This window comes from Struthio camelus, chromosome 3 (genome assembly GCF_040807025.1).
Source record: "Struthio camelus isolate bStrCam1 chromosome 3, bStrCam1.hap1, whole genome shotgun sequence".
Classification (NCBI taxonomy): Eukaryota; Metazoa; Chordata; class Aves; order Struthioniformes; family Struthionidae; genus Struthio; species Struthio camelus.
In genome coordinates this window covers 73,299,355-73,326,408 of record NC_090944.1, presented here as the reverse complement: position 1 = coordinate 73,326,408, position 27,054 = coordinate 73,299,355, and the positions used below count along the sequence as shown (strand labels likewise).

Below are 27,054 nucleotides of genomic sequence, written 5' to 3'. Positions count from 1 at the left end.
CCTGTGCATTTTTCTCCTTCCTCTCCTCCTTGCAAAGTAAGCCAGAGGGCAGCCTGTAGGAACAGTCTTCAATGATGGCCTGTTCTTGAGAAGGCTTTTAAAAAAGTCTTTGAGGCAGTTGGCCAGCTGTGCAAAAAAACCATGGTGTATGTTTTCTTATTTCGTTTGGTGACCATCTTATTATGTACATCAAAAGAAGTGTCCGTGATATGTGTGTTTCAATTTTATTGCTTCAGTTTTATTGCTATCAGTATAGATTCTGTTCTGAGTTGTGTAAATGTTTGATTGTTGATATTTTATGTAATTACCTCTAAATGTAGATCTAAGCTTACTGATATAGATAAAACAGCTAATGGGGAATTGTTGATAAATTACCATACAAAGTTTGACTTCAAACATTTTTGACTAGTTTTAGTTCACATCCCAATATCAGCTAGATTATAATATCATAGCTGTTCACATAAAATAGATACTTTCATAATTAGATCATGGTGTGCCCAATGGTAAATTATGGATCATGTTTTCAGAAGAATATGAAGAACAGCCTTCAGGATTTGTACCAGATTCTGCTCCTCTCCTACCTGATGGACAAACAGAAGCAGAGAAGGGCTCTCTAACACTGAGTAAGGTAATTATTTGAGAGGAAGGGGTTCTATAAGTAGTAGGGTACCATATATAGAATACAGTAATTTTCCTTGCCTTTTTGGTAAAATTTCTAATGTCGAGACCTCATTCCAGGCAAGCAGATATATTTTCAGCTGATGTCTAATGTTCATTTCTTGTGTGGATCTAACTCTTCTGTCATATGGAAATTAAATATTCAGCCTACTCTTGCACCATTGAAATGAACAGCAAATCTCCCTTTGACTCCAAGGTTGACAGAAGCGTCTCTCACAGCTACTTGGTGTAAATAGCTGCTGAAGCAACAACATGGATTTGCCAAAAACTGATATATTTTCTGACACTTAACTATCAGTCTTGTAATATGCAGAGCCCACAAGTTTTACCAATGTTCTTCTATAAAATTTCCTTATCTATCAAGTTGCTTAGACAAGCCAAACTGTGTTTCTCTGGAGAGTTTGTCAGCCCATGTAATAATTTCCTAATTAAGATAAGCATGTGACCATAAAGTCTCATTACCAGAGTATGCAATATGCTGCCTCCAAACCTACTTACTTGACAATGGATGTTTCTGTTTAAAAGCTGCTGATGGTTCTCTGATGAATAGTAGCACCCTTCCTGTAGGTTGTTCAGGAGGATATACTTTCTAGTTTGGAGGAGCAAAGTAAAGAGATATCAAGAAGCTTAAACAGAAACAGTATATGATCTTTTTGACTCCACCCCTTTTTCTTAATTCCAAATGTAATTATTTTCTGTGGTAATACGTAACACATTACTGAAATAGTACTTCTAGATGTTGTCTGCTGGGTTAGTTATTTTTATCATTAGAGTATGATCTAACTAAATAAATCAGAGTAGTTATGTTTACCAGCCAGTGTACATGTATTCCACTGTTGGTGCTTAGTAAGGCTTTTGTCTTGACTGTATCTGCTATCTCTCCGCTCCCACAGCATGCATACATTGGGTTGTAATTGCTTATTGTGTTATGTTGGTGGTGGTTATATATCACATACTATACTGTATGTTTATGAGACTTTACTGTTTCTGTGACATTAGTTAGAGTTCATATTGTAGTATGTACAGAAGAACAAAGAAACTACAGCTGGTTTTTAGTCAAGTTAGAGAAAAGGTACTGTATATGAGGGAGGGGGGGAAAAAAATGATTTTTTTCCCAGATATTTAGAGATACAGCTATGTGCAAAGCAGAATAAATGACTCTCACTTCTCCAGACAAACAGGGATTAGAAACTTTGCATAGTTAATGTTCCCCTCCTGTGAAATAAGAATGATGATTGTCTTAAACCATAGGATACTTTGTAAGCAAAGAAAGTGATAGAAACAAGTTCAACAGCTGCTAGAGTGTAAGAATTATTCTTCATTCAAAATGTTTGTAGCCTTCTTAAGTTTGCTTTCCACAGCTATTCAGTTAGTCAAAGGGGACTAACACAACTACTTTAAAAATGACATTTTTTCAGAGTTCTTTCAAAAGACTTGACTTCTCCATGTATTTTCTAAACTGGATTTTAATATTTTATCTGATTTGCAGGACTGTAAATGAATACTGCGTGGCTTAGTTACTATTTTTTTTCTTTTCAGATGATTTATCTAAGCTATACCCCGTAATATATATTGTAATGTTCAAGATTAAAACACACAAAACCACAATATAGGTGAATAAAAGTATAACTTTTGTTTTTACATAGTTGAAAAAAGAGGTAATATTTAATAAATTGTTTAGTACAGATTGCTCACTTGGCAATCTTGTTGAAGCCCACTGTTGTAAATCAAACTATTCAGTGTTTTAGTTCTAACAATATTTTAAAACAGAATTAATCACTATACTGAGTGAAATAATTAATTTGAAATATATTTTACTTTACATCTGAGAAACTCACAGCCAAATCAGGGTCCCAAAAAGGTAAGAATGCATTACTTCCGGATATGTTCTCTACTCCAAAGGCTGAGAGGAGCAAATATAGGAAAAGATGGGAAAAGTAACAGCATTATCAGATAGCACGAAGATTTCTTGTATCTATGGTATATAGATTGCTGGAGGCAAAGAAGGTATCCCACAGGTATGCGTTGTTATACTTACCCTGTTTCACACATACCCATATTAGAAAAGGGAGAAGATAGAAACTATTTAGTGTCATTAAAGGATGAATGATTTTTATCCTCATCTTTTTTTTTTTTTTTTTTTAATCCAGTAGAAATCTACCTGGTTTACTAGATGGAAATAATTTTCAGGCACATTAATGTCTATCAGTTATAGCCAGTATTTATTATTCAGCTTTATGGGAAGTAATGTTTGATTATGTTTGATCACTTATATCTTCTCAGGTATGTATGGTTGAAATATGTTTCCAACAATAGTTTCTGTATTACTAGTAGCACCTTTGATTAACACTCATTTTTAATAATATTTCAGGGAGAGTTTCTTTACTATGATCCTTCTGGCACTTTGAATTAAATTGACTATACTATTAATCATTACTTTGCATTTTGTAGTAAAGGTTATTTGATACATGCAGAAATTCCAAAGATAAAATGAATTAAGTGCTCAGTAATAATCCAAAACCAAACAATTGGATTTTTTTTTCTATTGCTTTTTGATGTTGATTTAGATTTGCTATTGGTACAGATTTTTTGCTTTTTGTCTTGAGCTGCATCCAAGGGCACTACAAAATGATAAGGGGTTCAGAGAAAAGTAAAGAAAGGTTTTGAAGTCCTAGAAAAAATAGTATAAGAGAATGCATTGAAAAGATTAAACTGGGAAAGAAGGAGCAGTGAAGAAAGAATATATATAGTAATACATGGTGTAGAGAGCGTGCCCTGCTGTTAAAGAAGAACAGGGGACATTAAGCTGAAATTGAATGCATCTAATATCAGTAGAAGGAAGTATTTTGTTTATGTTGTGCTTAGGTAACCTGGTAAACTTGCTACCACGAGATATCATTAAAGCTAGCTGCTCAGGGATTAATTTTTTAAATATGAATTTTAGGCTGAGGTAATGGCTGAGATTCCAAAAGCATCTAAATGATTGGGAAACACTAATCTTGCTGATTTTTTTTCAAGTTACAGAAGCACTGTATAACTTGCCACAAGGATAGTGAGTTGAAGTTCCAGCAAATGAGTCAAATCCCTGTGTAAGGCGTGATATGCCTTGAAGTATAATTGTTTTACAAATGCTGTTTAATACTGCATAGAATGAAACAAATTGTCATTCAGCTGTTTGTCATATTCAAGTAAAGTTCTACAGTGTTTTGGCTTTAGGCAATACCAGATACTTCTGAGACAGAACTGCTGAAAGGACCACTGTGGGGGCTGATCAGTTATGGCAGTTCCTGTGTTGCCGCAATGGCACAGCAACTCTTCTTCCTATCCCTTTCATTTTTTTCTGAACTTTGCAAAATATATTATTTTTAGAACCGATCAAAGGAAATAGCAGTTCTTTTTACATGGGAAATATGGAAAATCATCATTTTGAAATATGCTATGATTTTTTCTGCTTTGACAGGAAATGCATGGGTTTCTTTGAAAATCGAAAAATATTTATTGAATAATACATTAACTTGTTGCTTAAGTTTTTATCTACAAACAGGAAAATATAACCAAAATTCTTGTTGTGTTTTTTGGCCAAAAGCATTTTTCCTGAGCGCTTAGATAGTTATATCTAGGTCTGCTATATCTCTTCTTTCTGTAATTTTTAACGAATACATAAATATTTAGCTGTGTTAAGACTGCAAAAATACCATTAATGTAAAAAAATCATAGGAGTTACTCGGTTTACTACCATACTAGAGTGAAAAGGGCACTTAAAATGTAGATAAATAATACTACAATTTGAATCACGGAGAATTCCATATAGTCTTATTTAGAAATAATTTTCCCCAACTGCAGATATTATAAACAGGTTAACTAGCTAGCTAATCCTCAGAATCGTATGATAATGGAATCATCAGTTTGTATTAGAAGAGCCTGTAATACTTAGAATTCAGTATTAATCATTGCAAATGTAGACCGTTTTGTTGTAGTTTAAAGAACCTACTTTTAAAATGATTTCTGCCATGAGCTTAGCATTCATAACATAATAATTTTATGCAAACCTTATTTTCCTGCCTTATGAGTTACTTAACTTCTGAGCCACAAAATTAGGTCATAATCATCTTTAATTACAACATACGTCTAAACTGCCAATAGAAATTTCATGGAGTAAAGTTCTTATTGAGCAGATGAAGAATCCCAAGAAAGGGAGACAGACCCACCACCGGTCTGCTTCAGTAGCAGCTATTTTCAAGTTCCTTAAGCTGAAGGCAAAAAAGACAGCAATTCAGACAGATTTCTGTTAGAAACCAGCACTTGGGTTTGGCAAAATTTTGTCAAATCTGAGACATTTCAAATTCAGCTGACTGCCGTATTTGGCCAGAGATGTTCTGCTGTCTGTAAATTCTTGCGAATATGTTTTATAATTTAGGGTGACCTAACAATCATTACTTAAAACACACCTCATTGGATTCTAAATGTTAAACAGGGTCAGTTCTTGATTATGTGGAAATAATGGGAAGAAGTAGTGGATAAAACAAATACCTGGTAGTATAAAATGTCTGTAAAAAGTGTAAGAAGATACTTTTTCTAGTACATTTGTCTTTGAAAAAATGAGGGTAAGATGTGGTGTAAGATCAGAAGCATGAAGAAAAGGGTTACCTTCTAAGAACTACATTATTTTTGCACAATATGGGTAATCTACCCAGAGATCACCAAGAGTTGATTCCATGTAGATGTAACCAAAGTTTGGGATTATTGCTGTGTTCACATAAATAATTCATATTCTCTCCCTTCTGGGCTTGAAGTTTGATATGGGTGTTTTTGTGAGCTCAAAATTTATTTATTAGGCGTAAGAATCAAAAAAGCTTAGAAAACTTGCTCAAAAATATTTCTAAAAATATTAGCTAGAAATTTTTCTAGTTATTTCACCAAGCGCTTTAATTCTATAGGTTGTTCTGTTTCTGTTTTCTCCTTTATAAGTGCCTTTCTTCATGTTCCTGGGAAATACCTCAGTGAGTGAAACCTAGGGTCTAGGAAGATATGATACTGTGAATGAGGGAAACATGGTAGGATTACCATGGTGGAACTCTAATGATGGAGCTGAAGACTTTCAATATGTTGGGAGTATGTTCATTTACTTTAAAGACTCAGAGAGGTTGCAAACCCACAAAAATGTCATATCCAGTTTAATGAGAGTTTATTATAATAAAGTTTATAATAAAATGAAGTTTATTATTCTAGGCTTCATTCTTACCTAATGGGATTAAAGATTTATTCTTCTAAAGGCATTGCCACCTTCTGGGCTTGAAAGAAACTGTGCTTTTCAAAAAATCAGTCTGCAAAGCTGCTGTGTGGTCTTCCATACAATCCATTGAACAGCCATTGAAAAATAGATACCTCTTCGCAAATCTTGGTCTTGAAATAGTAATTACTTCGATTGTTCTTGGAGAAATCCCTCTTCTGAAGGCAGTGTTGCTAAAGGTACCATCTAGGAAGAATAGACCATTTTCCTTAAATATTATCTGACCTTAACATATACCACCTTTTTAGTTTTTGATCTGCAGTTTCCTATTTTTAGATATTTATTTTCCTTTTAAAGTGGAGTTTCTACTTTTAAAGTTGAATTGCTCTCTATTAGGCATGTATGTTGCTATGTTATTTGTCAGCTGGCAGTTCTTCCTTTTGCAATTCCAAAACCAGTCGCTGCGGTTCCTAATGAGTTCTATGTCATGAATCTTTGTGCCTGTGTCTGTAATATTACTTGAGTCACTGAAAGGGCACTGAAATGGCATCTGGTTTATTAGCAAGGGGAGAAAAGGGGGAAAAAAAGTAAAAATGATATGGCATCAATAGCCATTCACTGTAAATGATTGAAACCTAGTGTTCTGCTTAAAGATAAGAAAAATCAGGCTGAGCCACTGAACTGATGAAGCAGAATCAAAAATATTATTGAGGGGCTTTTACATCGTTAAGATAGCTCGCAGGGACAAGCTAACTTCGCTCTTCCCCGTTGTTTTCTCCTTGAGCCCTAACAAGCTCTTTCTGAGCAGGATTGAACTATTTTTATGCAAATTTTAATGCAAATCTAACCACAGATAAATTCCCAGAGGCCAAGACTTTGAGACTGAAAACAGCTGTTCTAAGCCATAGTACTTCAGTCTAAAGTATCTTGTCTCCATTCTTCTTCCTCCTTTTGCTCTCTGTCATAAAGTCTTCCAGTTGATTTGATATCTGGGGTTTAGTATTTGTCAGCATTCAGCCATGATACTTAAGATTAAGGTTGTTATCCCCCTGACTTCCTACTGGTCTCTCCCTAGTCCTGGACAGGCCCAGACTAGAGAAGGCAAAGTCCTATCTCTGCCTGTTGCTCTAGCATCCATGGATGGAGAAATTAGTGAGTGTCAGCTTAATCCTAAACATTTCAGTGGCTTAATAGCTTTTTGCCTGAAAGGATCAGATGCACTTCAATGTCTTTCTCGTATATATAGAGCCCCAGTTCTGCTAGATAGCCATAACTGAATTAATACTATTAGACATACAAGGACAATATGGTGAATCTGATTTAGAGATAGATTTGTACTTTAAAAACATTAGAGAGATAAAAAAAAAAAAAGTAGTTAAAGGTTAAGTTACATTTCAAATAGGGAGGTCAGAGGAAAAGAAATCTTTGTGATTCCCCTAGTCAAGCTTCCTGCCAGATGTCCATTTTGGAGGGATATGGAACAGGAGGAGAGAAAGGGTAATTAGTGGGGTGTGATGTCTTGGCATTTCTCCCAAATTTGACTCATTAGGACAGTTTTGACAGGAGACATCAACATAGTTCTGGGGAGAAGTATGTTGGCATAAGTCATTTTATCCATGGACTAGTTAGTAGAAAACAAAATGCAAACTTACTCCTAATACAAAAAGAATTTAGTGTCCTAATGACTAGAGTCTGAAGAGAGACATGTTCATTCTTGCTGTCTCTGATCCAATAAATCTTTAATTAGACCAAGTTATGTAGAAATAGCTTATATGGGAGAGTTCCCTGTGCACAGTAGGCTATATAGCAAGGGCATTTCCCTTGAGGGACTGAATCACTTAAGTGGAGGAAGGAAATCCATTCAAATCATACCATTCCGTTCTGCCCATCTACTACTTAATCTACAGTCTTGCAGGTTAATTCTGCAGTCCATCAGTCTTAGAGGCAACTTTTCACAGACCAGGAAAAAGTAGTGCCAAAGATCTAGACTTAAGATGAAACTTTATCTTTAGTATTAACTTTAGATTCAGGTTTTGCTGTGTAGTGCATTCTGATGCATTTGGTTCTTTCCATGCATTGCACAAGGAGGGTTAAGTGCCCAGTTCATGGCTGTGCATTCTTCTGCCAGATTCAGGAACTGAAATGCTGTCATGGATATAGCCTTTAATATTTTTGGCTTAGTTGCTTCTTAAGTGGAAACACTGAGATGGTATTAACTATTAAAGAACTGAGAGCAAATGAATTGTAAAGCAAAGAAGTCTTCTGGAAAAGGAAAGTGTAATTTATTGTAATTTTTATTTCTGTCATAGAAAACAAAAAAAAAGAAAATTTAGAAAATCTAAGCCTCTACAGTTGCTATGAACCGATGACCCATTATCTTTCTTATGGGCTGTATCTTTCAAAATATGGAGAATTAAATGGGTATGGCAAGAAAAGTGAACACCATTGGTGGTACTATACAAAGGAGCTCATATTTTCTACTCTCTTCAGTATTTGTTCCCATGGGCATAAAACTTCAAGATATTCATATTAATTATCTGACTCTTTCATTAATCTTTTCTCTAAAGTAAGCACAACCTCAGTAGTTCTGTATTAGTATTCAAACTCTGGAGTCTGGATTAATTTAATAGCTAGCATCGTATCTGTTACAATGCTGGGTTTACTGAATCTCAGTAAAGGCACACCATGACCATAGTAGAGAGGTGTTTGAAGCTTACTGTGAGATCTACTCATGCATAGAAAGTTTTAGAAGTGGGGCAAGAATCACAGAATCACAGAGTGGTTGAGGTTGGAAGGGACCTCTGGAGATCATCTAGTCCAACCCCCCTGCTCAAGCAGGGTCCTCTAGAGCATATTTCCCAGGATCGCGTCCAGACGAGTTTTGAATATCTCCAGCGAAGGAGACTCTACAACCTCTCCGGGCAACCTGTGCCAGTGCTGTTCCAGTCCTTAGTCACAGGAAAGAAGTTTTTCCTCATGTGCAGATGGAACTTCCTGTGTTGCAGTTTCTGCCCATTGCCTCTTGTCCTGTCACTGGGCACCACGGAGAAGAGATTGGCCTCATCCTCTCGACATCCGCCCTTGTAAACATTGATGAGATCGCCTCTCAGTCTTCTCTTCTCCAGGCTGAACAGGCCCAGCTCTCTCAGCCTTTCTTCAGAGGAGAGATGCTCCAGTCCCCTCATCATCTTTGTAGCCCTCCATTGGACTCTCTCATAGTGCCATGTCTCTCCTGTACTGGGGAGCCCAGAACTGGACACAGTACTCCAGGTGAGGCCTCCCCAGCACTGAGCAGAGGGGCAGGATCACCTCCCTCTACCTGCTGGCAGCACTCTCCCTAATGCAGCCCAGGATACCAGCGGCCTTCTTGGCCACAAGGGCACATTGCTGGCTCATGCTTAACTTGTTGTCCACCAGCACTCCCAGGTCCTTCTCTGCAGAGCTACTTTCTAGTGGGTCAACCCCCAGCCTGTACTGGTGCATGGGGTTATTCCTGCCTAGGTGCAGGACCCTGCCCTTGCCTTTGTTGAACTTCAGGCCCAGCTCTCCAGCCTGTCCAGGTCCCTCTGAATGGCAGCACAGCCTTCTGGTGTGTCAGCCTCTCCCCCCAGTTTAGTATCATCAGCAAACTTGCTGAGGGTGCACTCTGTCCCTTCCTCCAGGTCATGGAGGAATACATTGAACAAGACTGGACCCAGGACTGACCCCTGGGGGACACCACTAGCTACAGGCCTCCAACTAGACTCTGTGCCACTGACCACAACCCTCTGAGCTCTTCCATCCAGCCAGTTCTCAATCCACCTCACCGTCCACTCATCTAGCCCACACTTCCTGAGTTTACTTACAAGGATGTGATGGGAGACAGTGTCAAAAGCCTTGCTGAAGTCCAGAAAGACAACATCCACTGCTCTCCCCTCATCTACCCAGCCAGTCATTCCGTCATAGAAGGCTATCAGATTGGTCAAGCATGATTTCCCTTGGGTGAATCCATGCTGACTACTCCTGATCACCTTCTTGTCCTCCACATGCTTAGTGATGGCCTCCAGGATGAGCTGTTCCATCACCTTGCCAGGGATGGAGGTGAGGCTGACAGGCCTGTAGTTTCCTGGCTCCTCCTTCTTGCCCTTTTTGAAGACTGGCGTGACATTGGCTTTCTTCCAGTCCTCAGGCACCTCCCCTATCTCCAGGCCTTTCCAAGGTGGTGGAGAGTGGCCTAGCGATAACATCCGCCAGCTCCCTCAGCACTTGTGGGTGCATCCCATCAGGGCCCATGGATTTGTGGATGTCAGGTTTGCACAAATGATCCCTAACCCAATCCTCCTCGACCAAGGGAGAGTCTTCCTTTCTCCAGACTTCCTCTCTTGTCCCCAGGGTCTGGAATTCCCGAGGGCTGGCCTTAAGCAGTGAACACTGAAGCAAGAGAAAAAGAGAGCAACAGCCTCTTCAGCTGCTACACACTCTAGACTTCTGTTACTTGCTGCTTGCATTAGCGTCCTATCCCCGGTGCGCTGTCAGCATCCAAGTGTTACCACTGCCTCCTTAGCCACGTATCTTCTGCCTGTTCCTCCACCCTCTCATTTACTGTGCTGTTCCTGCTGCTCTTCCTTCTGTTGCATGAGTTACTGCACTGCCATCTCGAATCTGCTGCTGAGCCCACTTGCTCCTTCAGTATTGCTCATGTCACTGGGATGAAGATAGTAGTTGAAGGAGTGGGCTGACTGAGGGACACAAAGGTATGTGAGATAAGAGGAGGAGGTAATGACAGTGAGGTCTGCTTCCAAAAAAATAAAGTAATCCGTGCAGTTCCTGTCTCACTACGTGCTTGAAAGTTTGTAGGAATGAGGTAAGAAACTGCTGTCATATTTGAATGCTACTCTGGAGAATTGGGAGTCTGTCTCTACCTATCCAAGGAATTCTCACTGATTACCAAGTAAACTGAACATGGTTATTCCAAGATAGACTCCAATTGTGCACTTTTCTTTCCTTGATACACACATTGCAATGCTGTACTTGAATATATAAAAACCTACGTAATATCCAGATGATTTTTAAAACAGATCATAAGAACCTTTGGTCAGGCAGCTTAAGTTAGTGGATGCTTTAATCTCTTAACTGTAAAACAGGGATAATTTTCTGTGTACAGATGCTGAAGTATCTGAAAGCTTTTAAAAACTCAAACCATTTTTGATAGAAGATGTCAATTTTCTGTAGTACCACATAGGGGGATTCTACCAGAATGTACTTTTCAAAGATCTGTATTTGATTACAGTATCAATACAATGCAGAGATTCTATTATCAAGATTATTTTTCAAAGTTACATTAGCTCAAAAAGGAAGATGAAAAGTCTAGTTCAGCATCATTCCATCACATAGAATTTTCAGAGACAGATTTAGTTTTGACTGCTAGCAAAGGGAGGGCATAAGTGTGTGTGACAAGGTTATGAATACTGAAGAAAGTATTACTTACAGTCATTCCCTTTACAGCACTCCATTGTATTTTGTTATTAGTGGCATTATACTTCCCTCTTTGGTGTTTATTTCTACCATTGACTAAATCTCAAGCTTATTACTATATTAACAAAGATTTTGTGTGTGAATGTAGTAGTTTTTTCTTAGCCCAGCTACCTTATTTTATTCTGAAATAGTGATTTCTGTCTAAACAAATGCAGTGAACTGTGTTATTTCAGCAGACTAATTCTAACAACTAATGCTTGAACATGGTTGCTGTGAGCAATAGGCTTATATGAATTCAGGAAGACATTGGAAGCTTGATCTGTTACCTTTTAGGAAGCAGGACCAAAATAATAAAGTAGGAACTTCGTACAACTGCTAACATTGAATAACTTTTTTTTTTAACTAATTCCATTCTGATTTTAAGAAAGTAATTAAACTGTATCTGTTTAAAGCTTAAAACTGAGACTTGGGAGATATGGGTTCCATTTCCGATATAGTCTTAATTTGCGTGTGGCGAGGTAGTTATTGTCTGTGCCTCACTTGATCCTGAATTAAAATCAGACACTAAGTTGATGACAGGGGAATTTTAAGTTTTATTCATTAGTGCTTATAAAGCGCTTTGAAATCGTTGATGGAAGAAATTAGTATCTGAAAACTATTTGCATTCTATTTTAAAATACTGAAACTACTGCTTAATTTTTTAAAATTGCTATGAAAAGAACCCTTCATTTTCTCCCTGTTTAGTTTAGATATAGAGTGGCTATGGTATACGCTCCCTATGAAGCTACACAAAATGAAATGAACAGTTAGCAAACTAGAGGGTCAATAACTTGTGTTTTGTTTTTCCTCTCTGTGTTGCTTTCAGAAAGTTCTTGTTGACTTTGTAGTTATTTCTTTTAGGAGCTATAAGGCAGTTCAGAGCTTCTGAATGACATTCCTTTCTTAGTACTGCTGATTTTGGAGACAGTAATGTCAATAATAACTGGCCATTTCCTGGAGCAATGTAGGGTGATATCAGAACAATAAACATCTCATTTACAAGCAGATGAGTATCTCTGTACATGGCAGAACTGGATAGACTGATCTTATTAGCACGAGATCTATTTGAGAAATTCAGGAAAGAAAATGTAGTGGGTTTGGCATCAAGCTGGATATAAATCTAAAACTCAAGTAACAGTCTGAGAACTTGGCCAACATGTATGATTTTTAGAGAGCTGAATTAGTTTCAAGACCATCCTTCTCCTTTGCTCCCTAAAAAATTCTTATTTTTTGGAAACTACCAGCTCTAGTCTCTCCCTCTTTTCTCTGGCCTAAGGCTCCAGTATCCTGAAAGCGACTTTTTCTCCAGCTTCCTAGGATCTTCATAGGAACTGGTCCCCACTCTCACAGTACCTACCTGGATATGGCTTTTGGGTTTTTGTTCTTTTTATTTTTTCATATGTGCCATGCCGAACAGACACATGCAGAATGTAGTAGTCCTGTCAGCCTGAAACAGAGATTCAAGAAAGTATTTTTTCATGATAGCATTATGATACTAGCTCTGAAACTAGACTATTCTTGCTCCTTTCCACAGCTTCTCTAGTTGACTGTGGTGCTATTTGGGCCTGAAGTTCAGGGCTGGGTATGTAGCATAGGCTGGATCCCAAAGAGCTTTTGAGTGAGACTGTCAGTTGTGTTGGCTTCTATCCTCCATGAAACTACATAGATAATAAGCATTTGTGAACAGCCTGGGTAGAAGAAGGTAGAGAAAATAATCTGTCCCTGAAGACAGTAAACTCAGGAAGGCCACTTACCGCTTCTTTATGGGAATTCTTGCAGTAAACATTGGATCTGTTAGTATTAGAAGAGGTTTGGATTTATAGAAGGCAAGTTGGGTATGAACCCACTAGTTACACTGGAAACTAGACAATTATATAAGACTTGAAAATGCTTTCAGTTTTTACTTTTTTTGATCCCAGAACTACAGAGTAGTCTGGAGTGATTTGAACCACTTTTGAATGAATCTTGCAGGGTTATATTAGTTGAGAGAAATAGGCAGGTTTCATATTGTGTTTTTAAAACTATGCAATAAAATGGCTTTTTATTCTTCTCTATTTACTCATTCAGTAGCAGAAATAGCTTAATTCAACACAGAGCGTGTATATTTTAAGCTTATTTCAAGCAGATTCATAGCCTCTTGTTTTTACCCACACCTGAAAACTGTCTTTTATTTGCAAGTAGCATTCTTTTTTTCAAAGCAGGGGTACTGTTTCCTTGTTTTTAACCGCATAGGAGTTAACATTTTATGGCTGATAGACATTCTTTTTCAAACGAGGTATATTCTCTCCTTATTCAGGAAGCTGGTGGGTTTTCGATGTACATGTGTTGGCCCCATTGTCTGTCTTCTTTTTACCTTCCTGCTTTTTTTTTTTTTAATTTCTTTTACAGATGTCACCAGTCATCAGTAAGTCAGGGGACCTGAAATTTATCTCAGAGCATGACACAGATACAGACTCACCTGCAACACAGTAAGCAAGACATATTTAAAACGATTTGCAGTGTTATTTCTACAACTGCTGTTAGGAAACTACGAGAAACATTGGAGGGCTTATTTTGTTTTAGCAGGCAGAACAAGAAACTAGCCTCAGGATAATCATTCAAAGAGTGTGTGTGACACACAACATGTGAAGGAAATAATGGTTTATATATGTGCACATACACACACATACAAACACATGCATGCGTGCATGCACACAAACACACTCACACTCTCCCCCCAAAGAGTGAGGACTGTGGTGTACAAGTGAATCAAAGGTATAATCTAGAGATACAGGATTGCCCTTGAGGCATCCCTTAGTTGTGTGTGAGCCCTTATTGCTACCACCGGCAAACTACTTTTGTACTTTGTAAAAATTAATTAATGTAAATTGAAAAAGCTTGTCACATACAGAGAAGATGAGCAAGCTAGTATCTTTGATTGTGATGCTTGTATTTATAAAAATTTGTGTATATTCATTGTGTGATTGTTGGAGGCAGATAATATCTCAGTGTTTTGAGCATGAGCTTCCATGACATCTTTAACTTAGTGCAACCATTTATATTTGAAAAATACATGTGAAAATACTTCTTTTGTTTGCCATTACAGGCATCTGTCATCTAAACAGTTATTTCACTGATCATTTTCCAGACCGGCCCGCTCTTCAGATAATCTGCACTTATATAGTATAGATGCAGATAGATACCTAGTTTCAACTGTTCTTTAAATCGTAATTTTCTGTCTCTAGCTGTATCTAGATTTGAAAATAAATTGTGAGTGGAAAGTTTAACGCACATGTTTGAGGAGGAAGGGACTGTAAACTACACCCTGACAGAATTCAGGGTTGAAGTATTCTAACAGGACTTACATTAAGGAAGGAAATGCCTTTTGGTGGAGTTACTGTCACAGTTGATAGTCTGTCAAAAGGCAGGATCCAAAATTTGATATGATTCAGCTGTGTTAGTAGAACTTCAGCAAACAATTATTTTGAGTGACCCTTCCAGGGTATGCACTGAAGAATATGGGACCACAGATTTAAAACTTGGAATTAGAAAGAATTTAATCAAATTCAGGAGTTTTGAGTGATATGAAATATGAAATATTCATTTTGATGGAAACTAACCTGAGATCAGGTAACACTAGAGTGTTATGCTGAAGAAGCAGAGGCCAAAAAACTTTTCAGTTGCAAGATGAAAAAAGACACCTGGAATGTACTCTCTCCTCCTGAGCAGTAGGGAGTGGGAGCATCATGGAGAGGCCTGTCTAACCATGAAAGCCATGTTTAATGTCACTGCTATACTGTATGGGCAAACAGCAGCATTGCAAAGCCTCATTCTCAAGCTTTTGGGGTACCAAGCCATTTACACCTGATCATTAGTGAGGGAGAGTCAAAGGCAGTGTCTGATGCAGTGGTGTACTGTCTGATGCTATACCTCGTCAGGAGAGAACTAACTTGAAATGGAGAAAGATAAGCATGTCAGTACTATGCGGTGCTGTTTCTGCTATGGCTATGGTCTACGTTCCAGATTTTATTACATTTTTACTGCTTTATTTTTTTTCCCCCTCTGTGGTTTTGTTTGTCTGTCTGTGGAAAGGACTGCTTTCACTGAATTTTTAAGATCAGAATGCAAATATGAGTAAGGCCTATTCCTGATCTAAAGCTTGAATCTGAAAGCATATGCTTTTTGAGCTCTTCCATGATCTAGAACACAATGAAATGGGATCCATATGTCTTTGTTATTATAACAGTGACTGCACATATGAAGTTATTTCAGAGGAGACCACAAGGTTTTGCCTTATTCAGAGAGCTGGAAGAGAAAAGGATCTTCTTGCATTTCTAATGCCCCTGGTTTGAAAAGACTGCTCAGTGTTTCTGTTTACAAGTTATCTGCGTAGTACAGATTACATGGTAAAACATTTCAGAAAAATGCCTGCAGATGCATCATTACGTCTGTCACTTCTTTTTATCTGAAACCTTTTCTTGTTCCCTGCAATTAGTATGTCTTGAAATATCCTTGAAAACAATGCACTTGCAAATATTAGGATCTTAACTGGAAAAGGTTTCTATTTTAGCATCCAATAGCAACAGTACAAGACTTGAGATGCAGTCCAATCTGTACTTAAATACTTGCTTCACCTAAAACTTTCCGTTTTCTTCCTATTTTCTGTGAAAATACACTCAATATCCATGTCACGTGCTAATTAGTAATAGGAATTATGGAGTAAATAAATTTTTGAAGAATCAAGTGAGATGTAATTGCAAAGTACACAGTTTCACTATGGAGAAGTGAAATTGTTTTAGCACCTGCACAACGCATTGTACCTTTCTTTGAGCCTGAAGATGAATGGTTGCTCTTTTGCCTATTTGAACAGTATTCATTATGGCTGTAACATTTCCTGCACAAGAAAGTGAATTGCAAGCCCTTACGGCATATGCACCCTTCAGAAGAGTTGATCTATCTTTTCCAGATTTTAGAAGAAATAGAGAAATGTCCAGGTGATGGATGCTAAGTGAACGAAGGCTTTTATCTAAGGAGGCTCAAAGTTTTTATAAGTCGCCACATCTGATACTCAAAATAATAAAAAGATGAGAATTACTTCTCAAACTTTGAGTAGGTGAGGTTTTATACTGTAAACCTGCATGCTGGCCTCACCCTTCTAGTATTAGTGGTTAGATGCCATTTGTCAGTATAGACATGGTCTCCTCAGGTATATTCCAATTGAACAGTTTTGTTGAGCTACGATAGGTAGAGCTCTCTCCATAGATTTACAATTGATTATGCACTAGGCCCACTTGAATGCTTAGTTTGGTAGATTGGTACTTAAATTACTGTTTAATTATGATTCTGTGCCCCGGTTTCCTCAGGCAGCAGTACTTCTCAAATGATTCTAGGAATCCTAAAGCAAAGGGTCTTGAACTCTAGAACCTTTTCCTTCAGGATGTTCCACTGTTAGAACTGCAGCAATTTACATATTTCAAGAACACACAATTTAGGTTAAAAAGAATGAAACTATAGGTAGATAGCCATAATTCCATTAGCAACACTGATGCGTAAAGGGTTTCATTTACAAAATGTTATTACATTAGGACAACATCACCAACAGTAATTACTGCTTTTGCATCAACATTTTTGGGGTAACTGCACACACCTCATTACTATCTTTAGTCTTAATTCATCCACTGGTTTACATATGTTTCAGCAGCATCTAACAGTTCCAGTCACAAACCAAAACCTGTTTGTGCTAAGGGCAGCACATATTTTGAACAAAGACAGTACCTGCTCTCTAAAGATTACACTCTAAGTACTATTACTTATTCGTAGTTAAATAAAGTTACAACTTCTGCCAAGAGTGAGAATTCATGGTAAAAGTGGCGTAAACTGTGTGTAAGCTATGTGTTATCCCTGGCATCAGCAGCAAGACCAGTCTAATCCCATTTTTAAATGGCACTAACTGGGAAAGATACAGGAGGATATGGGCTAGATTGATACTTCTGGCGTTGTATGAATTGACATTAAAGTGACTTCTGATTCATAAGCGTATCCTAGTTCAGGTAAATTAAAATGGGCAGACTAAATTTTTGCACTTTATGTCCCTGACTTTCCTGCAGTAGCTGAATAAATAAACTCGAAATTTTTCTTCTATTGCAAATATGTTGGCATTGGAGCTTAGGAAAATAAAAAAAAAAAGTTGTGCAATGACTTTTATGAGAGGAGGAAGTTGGTAATTTTTAGTTATATCTGTTGATTATTGTTCAGTGCTCTAGCTGATTTTTAAGAACATGGGCAGTTCTTTTCAAAGCAGTGCTAGGACATGCACTGAAAGGCAGACCGATGGATTTGGAATGGTCTCCCGTATTTTGTCCTCATGTTTTTTCTGGTTTTGTTCTGCAGTGGAACAGTAACTTTTATAGCTGTTTCAGCATTGTACTCAAGGGAGACAGGCAAGCAATTGTTTTAATATGCCAGATGTGATGGAAAAAGCTCTAAATTTGAGTTAACTTTATGTGTTTCTTTTACTCTTTTTATTTCCACCTTTCTCTAGAGGTGCAAAGAAAAAGAAGAAAAGGATACAGAAAAATGAAACAGAAAATCAGCCCGACTTAATGGGTCTTGATACTCCTGTATCATCAATTACAGCTAACGGTGTTGAAAATGAACCTACAGCCCATGGAGTGGAATTGAAGAAGAAGAAAAGAGCAGGGAGAGACTCAAACTCGAGCACAAATGGAAAGACAAATATTGCCTTTGAGCCTGAGAGCTATGATGTATAGTCATAATTTAATTCCAGACACTGGTGGACATTCCGTATATACAGAATAATGGATTTGAATCCTGCAATTATGATCTCGCTTCTAGGATTATCAAGAAAAAAAGACAACAAATTAAAATACGCAAATACAAAATGGCACCAGCTGTGACTTATCAAGGGTGCAAACCTGTTTCAGAATAATTCCCCCCTGCCCTCTGGTTTCCTTGAAATCAACAGAACTTGAATATTCAGCTCCTCGCTGGACTGGTAAAATCTGAAATGTACTTTGATATTTCCTGAGAACCCCACTGACAAATGCAATTTGAAAGAAATTAAGATCTGATTAGCCCCCTAACGTAGGCTAAACAGGCATTTCAGTAGACTTGAAATGAAGCTAAGAAGTGTGAAATCTGCAGACCAATCCATTGTGAGCAGAGAATTGAGTTGAAAAGTGTGATCTAAAATAAAACAAGCCTAGTCACGACAGAAGTTACTAAATTAGCAGCTCAAAATTTGTTGTCAATAACATAGAGCAGTGTTCAGAATAGTAACTTTCCAAAGGAATGCCAACATTACAGTGTACCTTAAAACTTAAGCTTTTAAAAAATATTTTCCTGACATGAAATATTCACTTGGACTGCATTTTGCAGCTGTTGAGCAAATCGTTGAGTAACTACCTATGCAACTAATCTGACTTCACTGGGACTCCTCAGGCTTACCAGTCTAAGTAAGTGTTACAAAGTCTAGCCATTTGTGTTTTCAGATGAGATTTTTATGCATATAATAAGTGTGCATTACAGTTTTGTTAGACTTTCTGGCTGCTTTGGCAGCAGTTTTGCCAAATACATTGTCTTTTGTCTGAATGAAATATTGTATATGCAACTGTGTTGTTTGTTTTACTTTATTGTGTAACCCTTATTCACTCGTGTGTGTCATTAATCTATTTTTAATTGAGTGTTATGTGGTGAACTTTTATTAATGACTTCATTATCTACAATTCTGAATAATTTACATTTTATATTAAATGAAACACTTTCTATCAGTTAGTGTTGGTATTTTTTCTGGCTGACGATGTCCAGTTTATTTTTACTCTGCTAGGAAATTCCTCCTCCCCCCTACTCTGAAGCAATAAATAACATAAAATTAGAAAGCCCTTATTTAGTAGACAGGGCACTTGATTCCATTAAAAAAAGAAGTGAGAATGACAATGTTGGGCACTGATGTGTGAAATGTACCCAGATGCAGAGGACTAGTTGCTATATATTGTAATACCTTCCCTGCACATGCTTTAAAGCCAGAAAAATTGGTAAACATGTTTCTTTTGAGTAAAATACAGTAGAAAATATTCTTTTTTGGCCGCATTGATAGTTGTTCCCTGCTAACAGTCCTAGTTCTGCTCTGTCCAGTGCCTGTCTGTGCCCTAAATGGAACTTAAACATATGTGCTGCCACATCCTTGTTTGTCTCCCTAGTCATACATGATATAAAATTGTATTAGTCCTTGGACTGCCTAATTGCAGAAAGGCTTCTAGCTTCTTCTCTCTCAGCTTTTGAAATATATTCTAACACATAATTCTGTGTGAAATACAGATTTTCCAAGGGAGAAAAATCTCAACATCTTAGGTTTTTTAAAATGTCCTGGGTCACATTTAAAATAAGGGCAGAGCATGACATCAAACTCCACGTCAGGCAGAGCTGAGCAGTAGCCAAGATCTGGAAGCTCATTGGGAAGCATTGTAAAATGTTAATTTGGCATTGTGGACACTGAAGACAGAAATAACACTTGAGATAAACACCACAGAGAGATGGTAGTTCTAATCAAAGACACAGCCACCTCCTTTCATGCTTGCGAACTAGGGCTCCAATTATGTTCACTGTTCTGAAGCTGAATAGAGCTGCTTTGCCACACTTTCCAAATTGAGAGGAGAGGCAGCAGTAGTGTCTTCCAAGGCACAGTTCCAAATAACAATTAAGCAGAAGAAATCAGATAAGAGCCCAGACATGAAAATGCATGGAGTTGAAAATAAACTTTTCATAATACTTTTTTTTGTAATTGCAGTAACTTTTGTTTTTATAATTTTTCCTCCCTCCCTCTTGGTTGGTTAGATTCTTCTAATGCTTTTTGCTGTTTCACTGCAGCATTAGAGCTTTCTGCATTTATTTAACAGAAAATGAAAAAAAATAGATTTCCATTTAAAGAAAAAACATTTCTAAGTGATTTTTCAATATTGAAATTAGAACCTCCAGACTAAAATTGCTTCTAATCAAATTACCACCAGGCATAATGTTTACCTTTTTTTTAGACGTATGGCTAATACGTTCATTTGAAGGAAAGCACTTTATTTTTCTCTTCAGTGTTAGTGGATTCTGACTATGCCTACCTACATTCAGTCTTCAGGCATTGCTGTTAGGATTCTAGACTTGCAAGAAAAAATAAAACTTTTGCACAGTTTGGAATAGAGTGATGGCTTAAAAAATAATTTTTGAGATTAACTTGATATAGTGCATCTTGTTTCTGTTTTTGTTAACGCAAATACTATACTTTTTAAGATCACTTTAAAATGTACATTGCCTACATCTCCTCAAAATTGTCCAAGTATTTGAAGGTGTTACATTTCAATTTAAGAAATTAATTCCAAAAGGATTCAGGTTACCTACTGAAAAAAGTCCTTCTTTTATATAATTAAAGAACTACATTAAGTATCCTAAAGCATGAATGCACTGCAAAGTTGCTCCTGAAGTCATGATTTGAAATGCCAGAATTATAAACACCTGTTTGAGGAGTTCTTACAGACTAAATTCAGTGCTGTTCACTGGTGATGCTATTTCAGTGCTGGAACATAGCAGGTAAAAATCTATATGCAAAAAGATTACATGCTAGATATTTTTAAGTGCCTGATGATAGCAAAGTACTATATCTGTCATTATTATGGGTTTTGGTGGGTTGGAGAGGTTGCGTGGTTGCAGCATGTAGCTCCTTCTATTACACATTTGTGATTTGGCAGAGACATCACGAGCAATGCACGAATTAAAAATTAAGATAGATAGAAAAGAAGGGGTGACACATTTTTTCCTTGTGTTTCCCAATAACTATCAAAATGCATTTAGTTTTCTTCCTTTGAACAATTTAAGGAACAGACATCATAAAACACAAGTACTGTATTTGTAGCATCACTTAATTCAGAAGGCAATAGGGAATGGATCACAGTCAGACAAGGGCTAATGAGAACACAGAGGAACATGACAACTGAAAGTCTCTGTTGACTAGTGAACTAAATCTGCCGGCTGGACCTGATTGTCTGAGGGAGAATTGAATGTCAGGATCATTTAGGGTTAACAATGGCCCATTACAAGCAAAAGCAGACAGCTATGAAAAATAGCTGGCATGGTAGCCATTCTGCAGGGACTGTGGATGCAAACTTGATAATGAGGCACTTCATTCACTACATCCTTCTGCTCTAGTTACTGAGGTGAATAGGAAATACTTCGTTTAAGGCGGGAACAGACTAAAGCAAAAATACTTGTTTGGTAAACACAAAGAGTGATGGAGTGTTTTACTGATCCTTTTCTGGCACATATGAAATTAGTATGTATGCACTACAGCCTGTTTTATGAATGTGGAAATTGGGGGGAAAAAAAAGAAGTACTTTCTGAATACTGAAGGAAGGCTGGCAAGATTCACGTACACATCTGTAGTGTTTTTTTTCCTTAGCATTCTGTCCAATGGCTCTCCAAAACGTTATGGAGAAGTTAATTTATGGATATGCACCTGCACTTGTGAAAACATATTGTATCAATTCAAGGGGGTTTATTGCTTGCAGTATAAAATATCTGCATTTGGAGCCAAACTGCTGCATGTAAGGAATAGAAACGAGAGGAGGTCTGAGAGAGGGAAATAAGCAACTTGAGAAAACTACTGTTGTTGGGGGAGACTTGCAAGAATGTGGCAATTAGAAATTGGAACTTAAGAAGAAGGAACAGAAGATAGTAGGAAAGCATGTTATAGCAAAGCTTTGGTGGCTTCAGTCATGTTTTTTGGACTTTAGAAATTAGATACTTAACCACTTCACCTTTTAACACATTAAGTTTTATGCCATTTACAGGAGCCTTTTGGATGAATTCTTAAAACCGATGAGGAAGATTCTCTTGTGTCTCTCCAGCAATTCATAACTTTTTGCACTTTCCTAACCCTGAGCTACAGTGCAGAAAGGCCCACATCATATACAGCTTGTACTGCTGTCTGGGATTGCTGAAGCTATGGTTCTGTAATTCTGCTTCTGGCAGAGGTCTTCAGCAGATGCCTTCAGGGATGTTGTCTGCTGCAATATGTACCTCCGCGTAGGCTCAAGCAGCTCCAGCCTCTTCATCTGGTATAAAATAGCTAGAGCGGAGATGAGGATTTCACACCAATCTCCTAGCTGCTGATGTTTTGAACATTAGATATTGTACAGTCCTTTTCTCACGTAGCACTTAGTAGAGCACTTAGAGGTGCTTTCCTCCCAGTGTTTTTGGCAAGAGTTTTACCCGTTGTTCTGTCTGTTACGTGCCAGTTGGTTGCTGCCTTCCCCTGCCGAATGGTCTGTGTTGCAGCAGAGCCGTGTATACAGAACAGTCCCAGTCCTGCAGGCTGCTCAGAATAGACCCCTGTACTGAAGCAAAGCCACGGCAAAGTCAGCAAGGTCTAGGCTTTCAGTAGCAACATCAAGGCTGTAGTTTATCCATTAATCTACATTACCTAAAAAGTCTACAGGAATCCATTTTAGTTTGCACTCATAAATGAAAGTGGTTGCTCTGCATTTCATCTAAAACTTGAGCCACCTGACTTTTTGTGAGGCCTTTGTCAGGCTAAATGATTTTGTACTATGTCAGGCTGTGGCAAATGAGTTTTACAATTCCTGTCTAATGCTCAGATGCAAATAGTCAGAAGAAAGTGCAGAAGCCACTTTCAGCGGAAAAATGTTTCCACACCGGGTAAAGCAGTATCAGTAAAATCTATGCACTAAGAAGACATCAAATTCTTGTTGCACTTATATCGCCTGCACAGGCAGGGAGTATAATAAACTAGTGTGTAGCAGCTGTAAATTTTCTGAGGATTTATCTAACCACAAATACATCGAAATGGGGAAATGGGGCTATATTAAACTGTGCAAGATGCTGCTGGAACTCAGCCATTTCTGCAACATCCTGTAATTAATTTATTATGACAGGTCTGGCAAACTGAAACACCCAATACACTTGCGACAGACTGTTATGATATAGCTGTTTGAAAGCTCTGTAGTCACATAAAGTGCAAGTAAAGCTGGAACGGGGAGTGGGGGGGGGGGGGGAAGAGTGAGACAGAGAGACCAGTATTACCATTATTTCTCTGAGTCTAGAAATTGCTCCCAGACCCACATTCACTAATGTCCTAGAATGTGCATGGCAAAGTCAGTGCAGACAGAGGTACTGGCTGGAAAGGAAATCGCTGCAGAATGTATTGGCTTAGATCCCACTCTGCTGGGAGTCAGAAAGACAGTTAATGGTACTCTGTGGACATGTTCAACAGAGGAACTGCATTTCACACATTTTGTGAGTCAGTGCAGGCACTAACCATGTTTTTCTGATGATGAAAGTAAGACTTGGAGCTGAAACACACTGTGTTGGTGAAACTTTCTTCTTGATCAGCTCATATTTGTGTTTTTCTACCCATGTTAAGCATGCACAGTTTTTCTGAATAATAGTGACAGAGTTCCAATGAAGTTTTCTATGGGTTGAAAAGAAAATTAGTACAAATTCCTCTGAAATCTTTTTTTTTCAAATGTCTCTTATTGTTCCATTCTTAGGAAGATGATTAGAGTAGGCCTTCCATGCATTCAACTGCTCATCCTAAACTCTTTGCCTTGGCTCTCAGTTAAAAGGAAGATATATTGAATTTCATCTTTTTCTGGGGATCCCTTCAGACTTGGATTATCCTGCTATTAATCCATGTCTAAATGTAGCCCATTCTGCACTGCACATCTGTGCAATTTGAGGAAAATTCCTCCTTCTCCCCTCCTAGATTTTGATGAGTGAAATAGGCTGTTTTGCTCCCTTGCTTGCTCGGGTTGTTTCAATGTACACAAGTCTCTGTCCAGTTATCCACTGCTGCAGGTGAGAGTGAGAGGTGCATAGTAAATACAATTTGTTAACTTTGCCATATGTTTTATATTATTCACCTGGCAATGGCTATTTATTATGGGCTCTAAATGTTCCTTTAGTTCCACTTTGATGTTTTTATTTTGCCATTGCATCATCAGCCTTTTTGTTTTTCTGTATGTGTCATCAGTATTTTGACACCTTTATATAGACACTGGATAAAGCAGCTTAATTTTATGCCCTATATTAATTTTAACAGTTAATGGGGACATATTCAGTCATGACTATAATAGTGACTTCAGCTCCAGACTCATTAAAAGACACGCCATCTAAAGCCAAGCTCCAACAGCTTGTATAAGCCTATAATAAGCTTATATGGAGGTGGTTGATCCTCATTGTGATTTGATATAATGTCATAATGAGAAAGTGTCACCAGGAAAAGGGCAGAAGGGGCAGTAAATGCGCTGGGCGCCGTGTCTGCGGTGATCAGAGCTCACTGGTAGCGCTGACAAATGTGCTCACCGTTAACCACAGCAGAAGGACGCGGCTGCACATCTTGCAGTCACGACTCTCTCTTTAGACCCTGAAGCTCCCGAGCCGGTGCCTTGGCTCCAGCCAGCTGGGCCGCTGCACCAGCAGGTCAGCGGTCAGCACCTGCGCGGGGCCGTGGGGCTGCAGAGCCGCAGGCAGAGCCCTGGGCTGAAGGGCCAGGCCACCGACAGCACCCGTGGAGTGCTTTTTGTATTGGTTATCAGGTAGTCATTAGACAAAACGCAGCGGCGGTCTGTGGGCGCTCTCGCAGCTAAGGGCAGCGAGCTGCAGGCCAGGCTGGTCGGGAGCCTGTGCTGCTTCCCGAGCAGCAGCACTGCTGCAGCAAGGGGGATGCAGCGTTTCTCCGCTCAGGGCACACTCCTCCAAGATGGGGCAGCAGGTTCGAACTGAGCGGGGCCCAGGCTCCAGGCTTCGCACTGTCCAAGTACATGCTCTAATCATTAAGCCGTTACAAGAAAGGAGGTGGGAAGCACTAGACAGTGCTTCCTGCCACAGGATTAAGTGAAATGATAGCTATCGTTGCTTTTGCTTGCAGAGCTTTCAGTCAAGGTTTGGGTTTGTTCTGAAAGCAGAAGAAGCCCTAGATGACAGTTCATGGAGTTCAGCATCTCTGGAGCTTTGGAGTTCATACTCTTTGGCAGCAAAATAATATGGGTTTTCAGGCTTCATCCAGAAATTTCGACACCCACCTTCGGCTGAGAATCACTTGAGGCAGTTTTTTGACACAGGGTTTGTTGGCCAAGAGGTACAGACTCGACTGCCTAAAATTAGGTCCCTGAATATTCTGAATTCACAGAAAAAAATTGTCCAATACTTCCCAGGTTCTAAAGTTTGGACTAATTTTGCATTGAAGTATAGACACCTGTGTAGACATAGTCTAGCGTGCAATTTCCTGCCTCTTGTTCTAACCATTACTGAGACCCACATCACAAACACACCAAATTAGCTTGTATTATCATCTAGCAGCAATTTGATTCAATCTATCTGGTTCATTGGGAGAGCTATTGCTTTAACAATACTTAGCCTTCACTGGGATCTGTTCATGCCATCAAAACAGGATGAAATAAAGGCCATTGATGGCCAGAGCAAATGAAGATTTCTCCTGGGCCAGGAAAAATTGGGAGGTTTGGAGGAGAAAGCCTAAAGGATAAAATCCCTTTTAGCTTAAGCGATAAGTGCACTTAAACTGGGCCTGCTGCCAAAGACTACAAACCTGATGTTTAGCTCAGGTTACTTACTCTAGGAACAAGTTTTGCTGGGAGAGGAAAGAGTGTGACTCGCGGCGACACACTGGTCAAACACTGTCAAGATTCAATCTTCTTTTAGGCTGAGGTTGCTTCACTGATGTCAGTCAAACCCTGCCAGTTTCCCCCACTAAGAAACTAGCACTCTAACATCTGTGAATGTTTGGGGGTATCTTTTTTTCTGTTGTTCTATTTTTGGATATGTGGGAATACATATTGGAAACTTACCTCTGTCCCATTCAGGAAACCTGTTCCTAATTCGTTCGAACTCTTAGTATCTTCTTCTGGAGCCTCAGTGTCTTTTCTTAGACTTGGAATCAGCTAAGTCTAGATACTTGCTTTCTGAGGGCTTCACAACAGACTGACACAGCTTCCAAATTTGCAGACACATGTATTTGTACCTGAAGCCTTAGTTCAGCTCCGGTTAACCTCAGTTGTGCAGCATCCCTTTGTGACTTGGATGGAGTTTCTTATATGAGTACATTTTGCAAGGTTAGGTTTAATTCTGTGAGCTGAGTAAGAATTTAGTGAGACAGAACAAGAGAATTTACTTCTGATTTGCCATTACCACACACTTGTCATTTGAGCCTGTGCAAAATCAGTGGAGAAATACTTAAAGGGCACATTGATACGCTCTTTGCTGCACAGTGCAGCAGCGTGGAAAACAGGCCCTGTTATATGCGTATTTGTCAGCAGTGGGGAATGTCACACAAGATTAAGGGCTCCCAGGAGGACACACGATTTGTGATGCGGCTCCCATTCTCCCTCACAACTGCTCTTGCTTCCCTCGCCGACCTCCCGCCTGCCCCGGGAGAGCCCAGCTGAAATGGAGAAACGCGATGGGTGGCAGCGTGCCAGATGTCCCAGCACCAAACACCACTCACCTCCCACCCTGCCACCCCCAGGGTGACTGTGTTGGCTGCTCGCTCGTGCCTCCCATAACTCAAAGGGCTCATTCATCCCTGGACAAATTCGTATATATATGCTGATATAGTTGCCTTGTTGTGTACCAGACTT

The 27,054-nt window shown here is 38.7% G+C and overlaps 1 protein-coding gene across 7 annotated transcripts in view; it reads left to right on the top strand.

Annotated features, from left to right (window-relative positions):
- AHI1 (Abelson helper integration site 1) overlaps positions 1 to 19,170 on the top strand; it is a 110,435-nt gene extending 91,265 nt beyond the window's left edge. For 4 of the 7 annotated variants that reach the window (XM_068938391.1, XM_068938387.1, XM_068938389.1 and 1 more), the window contains exons 23-25: positions 528 to 628; positions 13,790 to 13,869; positions 17,922 to 19,170. In XM_068938391.1, the coding sequence (XP_068794492.1) occupies positions 528 to 628; positions 13,790 to 13,869; positions 17,922 to 18,150 (410 nt within the window). In that variant the 3' untranslated portion in view covers positions 18,151 to 19,170. The remainder of the gene's footprint in view (positions 1 to 527; positions 629 to 13,789; positions 13,870 to 17,921) is intronic. The other 3 variants (XM_068938390.1, XM_068938393.1, XM_068938392.1) reach the window with 3 other exon arrangements.
- Positions 19,171 to 27,054: the final 7,884 nt, after the last annotated feature.